The sequence below is a fragment of the Dermacentor andersoni genome, chromosome 9 (genome assembly GCF_023375885.2).
Source record: "Dermacentor andersoni chromosome 9, qqDerAnde1_hic_scaffold, whole genome shotgun sequence".
Taxonomy (NCBI): domain Eukaryota; kingdom Metazoa; phylum Arthropoda; class Arachnida; order Ixodida; family Ixodidae; genus Dermacentor; species Dermacentor andersoni.
In genome coordinates, this window is record NC_092822.1 from 56,324,650 (window position 1) to 56,330,121 (window position 5,472).

General features: G+C 45.6%; 1 protein-coding gene across 1 annotated transcript; it reads left to right on the forward strand.

The window, feature by feature from the left end:
* On the forward strand, positions 1-3,722 carry LOC126528063 (uncharacterized). The gene has a single exon (XM_050175921.3). The coding sequence runs from the start codon at positions 1,748-1,750 to the stop codon at positions 3,620-3,622; it is 1,875 nt and encodes a 624-aa protein (XP_050031878.2). The 5' UTR covers positions 1-1,747; the 3' UTR covers positions 3,623-3,722.
* Positions 3,723-5,472: the final 1,750 nt, after the last annotated feature.

Consider the following 5,472-nt stretch of genomic DNA (forward strand, 5'->3'; position numbering starts at 1 on the left):
GCGACAATATGTAGTCGTAAACGGCGAACAATCTGCAATAAGTAATGTAACGTCAGGGGCACCTCAGGGATCAGTTCTGGGGCCCCTTCTCTTCCTACTTTATATCAATGACATTAATGAAAATGTACAGTCCCATATTAGGTTATTTGCAGATGACTGTATATTATACCGTAAGATTACATGTGAAAGTGACTGCTTCGTAATTCAAAACGACTTATATGCCATACACGAGTGGTGTGAGCGATGGGAAATGAAACTGAATATCGAGAAAACGGTGTGTATGAGGTTCTCCAGAAAAAAAAAATCCTAGAAAATTTGAATATACGATAAACTACTGCCCAGTAAAAATGGTGCGTGAATATAAATACCTAGGCGTTTACTTTTGCCCCTCTTAATCATGGAATCGGCATGTGGATTATACCGTAGGCAAAGCTTGTCGGAGCTTGGGATTTTTACGGCGAAATACACGTGCGTTTCCACAAAAAACCCGGGAGCTACTATATAAATCATATGTAAGATCTGTGCTCGAATACGCATGCTCCGTGTGGGATCCTTCATCAGTAACCAACAAAGAAAGACTAGAAAAAGTTCAGTCCATGGCGGCAAGATATGTACTAGATATAGCAATGTATGACAGGCAGTTTAGTGCAACTAAATCTAAGGCAATGCTAAACTGGCAATCTCTCCAGCACCGAAGAGCGTCGTTTCGACTGAAGCTTTTACACAGCATATATCACTCTCATACTCGAATTCCGCGTGACGTGTACATAAACCAGCCTCACTACACATCAGCACGCAAATATCATGAACAGAAGATAAGAGACTACAAATGTAATACATTCGCCTTTAGCAGCTCGTTTTTCCCAAGAACGATCAGTCAGTTGAACCGACTTCCTTCATCAATTGTAATAATTTCTTGTCCTAACAAGTTCTTTCCTGTATTAAAAGCAATAGAATCTTTTGATCCCTAAGGCTTGGTAAATATCCCGTGTACGTCTAGCAATCATCATGACCTATAAACATCATGACCCAGCTGCAAATGACATTTTCTTTTAGTGCATCTTTTTTTTCACCTTGTCGCATTGTATCTTAATCACTGCACTGTTTCTTTTTTTTTTTTGGAACTTATTATTCGATTTGTTTTTTGCTTTTTCATTATGAGTCTCTGTAATCATTGTGCTTTATGTACTCTTTTTTTTTTCCAAATGTGACATGTGACATCTGCAACGTGCCTGTTTCCGGTATGGTTAAAAGGGGAGATGCGGGTCGAAAATCGCGGTTTTTTTCGAAAATTATCCATTTTTTGTTTTTACTTGTTTTGTCAAGTTTAGTACCTCTACTTTTGTGAAAATAAAAATCAAAGCTGAATTTAAATGGGAAATAGATTAAAAATGCATTTAAAGAGCACAAGGTGGCTATTAAAAAACCGAAAGTACGCTGTCTTCGAGCGTCTCGTCGCCGCCATGGCGCGGTTCCTCGCTGTTGCTCATCGCGTGAGGAGATCGGCCAAGCCTCATTCTCTGAATCGCCATGGTTGCCTGGGCGTCTACAGCGCTAGAAATAATAAAGAAAAGCATGCTATTGCCGCGTTTTCCGAGCGCTGCGACTGGTTTTTAAATCACGTGTTACGAATCGGGAAACGCCATTGGCCATCATGCGCGTACATGTGGCGAAGCCTACTTGCTGGCTCCATGTGTCGTCGAGGTGCGCTTCAGAGTGACGATCGTTCGGCAACTATATCTTCGTCATGGACGAAGCGGGACCAAGCAAGCGCAGTCATCATGGAGTGAAACACCGTTCGGTGCACAAATATCGAGGTCGCCGGCGGAAATCTAAGGCAAAGGCTCGTCCAGCGACAACTCGATCCACGGCCGCCACGGCGGTTAGGCCTAGCGCAGGCGGTGCCGATCCCGCCCGTGTTACGGATGCCTCCGGCGAGTTTGAAGCGGCCTTAGAATACGTGAGTGCGTCGGAAAAGAAGATTGGACATTTCCAAGATGAGGAAAGAGCGCATGATGGGGTGTCATCATTCATTACTGATTTGGCAGCGCTCAACATTCTTGTGAGCGGCGCGACTTGCCCAACATGCCAGCGCTCAGAACTTCGTGTCCGGGAACCGGCCACGAAGCGCAAAGGACTCGCTTCGTTCCTGGAGCTGCAGTGCGAGAACTGTGCGTGCCCAAAAAGTGTTCTTTCCGCAACTTATACATCGCGGCGAGTTGCGGCGTGCAGGGACACAAGCAAAGGTGCGCGCCGAGACTATGACAGCGGGAGCTCGCGTGAAAGCTTCGCCATCAACGTCAAAGCTGCTGTGGCGGCCCATTCGATAGGAATTGGGTATGAGCAGCTAGTGCGGTTTTCATCAGTGATTGGACTTCACAAACCGATGCATCACAAATCTTTCGCTGCAATCAGCCGGAAGGTACACGATGCTGCGATGAGTGCAGTCTCCGAAAATCTCCGGAAATCGCGGGAGATTACAAAGAGAGATGCCGGCGGGGATAATATTGCTGTGACGTATGATGGCACATGGCATAAACGCGGCCATAAAAGCCACAACGGCATTGGGACAGTTGTTTCCCCGGACACCGGCCTTTGCCTGGGCTTCGAGGTCCTTTCGAACTACTGCCTTGCCTGCAGCCGGCACAGGGTCCTGCCAGATGAGGAAGAAGAAGTATGGCAGGCATTTCATGGCCCTGTGTGTCAAAAGAATGTAGACTGTTCGTCCCATGCTATGGAGACAGAAGCAGCAGTGCGTATATGGCAGAGGAGCCGATCTTACGACACACCACTGTATTTCAGAAAGTTTCTTAGCGACGGGGACTCGAAAGCCTATGCAGCAGTGGTAGAGGCCAATGCCTACAGTGGTGTCCTTATTGAAAAAGAAGATTGCACTAATCACGTGGCAAAGCGCCTCGGAACCGCTCTCCGGAAGCTAAAAGAACCCCTGCCAAGAGGAGAGAAACTCGAGCCTGCTATCCTAAAGCTGCAGACCTACTATCAGGTTGCTATTACTAGCAACAGGGGCAGCGTGAAAGGAATGTATAGAGCAATTTGGGCCTCATATTTTCATTCATGCTCATCCGATGGTGCTAGCAGCCATAAGTTTTGTCCAGAAGGAGCAACATCCTGGTGCAAGCACCGGCGTGCTGAAGCGTTGGGTGAGCCTGCACTAACCCACACACCGCTACTGACCAAGGCCCAGGGAAAGGCAATACTGCCGATCTACAAGCGGTTCACCGATGAGAAGTTGCTGGCCAGGTGCATCCAAGGCAAAACCCAAAATGCCGCGGAGTCATTGAATAGCAAGATATGGCTTCTGTGCCCCAAAACGAGATTTGCCTCACGGTATGTAGTGGAAATGGCTACTGCCTTGGCTGTCCTCTGGTTCAACAGAGGGCACACCAGCTTCGAGCGTGTCCTCGAAGAACTAGGCGTGCTTCCATCTGAAAGTCTGGTGGAGCTTGGCACATCCAAAGACATAGCAAGGCAGAAAAAAATGTCCTTGAAGCTGACTGCGGAAGCGAGAGCAAATCGCCGCACACTGACAAAAAAAGCACGTGTTGAGGAGTGCACTCGCGAGAGCCGTGAGGGAGAGACATACGCTGCAGGAAGTTTCTAGTGGCAGTCGCTGTTTTATGAACAATTTTCTTCTTTTACATCAAAATTTGATTGGAATTCAAGCCCTCTTTTGTAAATAAACATGCAATTATAACTTCAAATGCGTTTTTCGCAAAATGAAATTTTGGGCAATTTTTTTAGTTTGCCCCTCATGTTTTTGGCACTTCTGATGCTTGGATTTGAATGAAATTTTGCACACATTTTCTCTGAAGTGTGAGGAGTGCCATTATCTCTCTCAAACATAAATATTGGTCGAATATTTACAAAAAAATTAAAATTTCCACATGGTGGTGTCATGAAAATATAGACTTGCCAGGTTCAAATTTTTCACATCATTAGCATATTTTGTATGCACTTTATAATTAGTTTTTGGCACTGTACAGTTTATATGGATCAAAATGAGCCATCAATGATCTGTGATTATGGAAGTTAAGTGTGACAAAAAGGGGGGCTAAAAAAGGTGCAATTTAGCACACTGGCATCGAATAGAACAAAAACTATGCAACTTACAGTGAAACTAATTGCAGGTTTGAAATCAGCATGAAAAACTAAATTAATAGGTGGAGTTTCATAGCTCTAAGTCAAAAATTGAAGAAAAAGTGTCTTCGAGTAGCATCTCCCCCTCCCCTTACACAAATTTATGCAAACCTGCAATTTTGATGCTTCTTTTTCATCTGTACCCCCCACTGTAATGCCTGAATGGGCGCTGTGGGTACTAAATAAATAAATAAAATAAATAAGTAGCATAATTATGTTAATTATTCAAGTCAGCATTTTGATTTCTCTTAGAAGTGATGGAGCTTCGTCGAATAATTAGATGAAGGGTTAGAATTGTGTTCTCTGCCTCAGGCAATAAAAAAAAGCGGTGGGGGCTAAAATAAAAAGACGGCTCGTACAGACAGGCGCAAAAGTGTACCGCTTTCGATATTAGAGAGCTTTACCTCGTATGTAAATCCTTTGCATTTACGGATTACCGGGCTACCGGAGCCTTGTACGGCGGAAGCAAATGTGGTAGCGACATCTCGTGGTACTGTGTTCAATTACAGTACGTTCGAAATTCTTTCTTCTTTTTTTATCCCGCGAGTGTTGTTGCAGAAGAAAAATCACAAAAGCACAGCACGTTAACACTTACGTCACTACCAATGTTTTCTGCCATCAGTTAAGTAGAATATAGTAAGCAATCGCACTTTTAGCTTTGCGTGCTGGCTGGTTAAGCTCTTCCCCACAAGATGTTGCCACTGGTGTTATTGCTGCCGCACACCTTTTCGGTATCGCGGTATTAGAGAGCCTGTCCGCTGTTCCGGCAAACGGGGGTGGTTTGGGCGGATTGCCGGATTCGCAGGGGCGTAAACGTTAAGGGCCGGAGCGGTGCAGCCACCTGATGGCGTAGAGTTTAACCAAACAAACACAGAGCTAAATTTGCAGTAACCCACTATATCCTGCTTCGCTGCTGGTGCAAATTTCCGGCAGTGGCGTAACGGTGGGGACGATTACGCCGCTGTTGAAAATTTACACCAGCAGCTAAGCAGAATATAGTAATTGGCTTTGTGTTTGTGTGGTTGAGCTTTGCACCACCAGCTGGCGCCACCAATCGGGCCGCTCACGTTTACGCCTCCGCTCATCCGGCAAACCGCCCGCGCTTGCCGGAATACCGGACGCGCTAAAATTCCCTATTATTGTGCAAGAGCTAACACGTTCGCGGAGCAGCTAAGGCGCTCCGCTATTGGTTACATATACGACAAGACATGTGCGGCATTTGCCAGCACGTTTTGTTGTTGCGCGTGAAAGCTTTTAATGTTTCCTCTAGAGGCAGTCACTTCACCTTGTCTTTGATCGTATCCGAAATCTCGA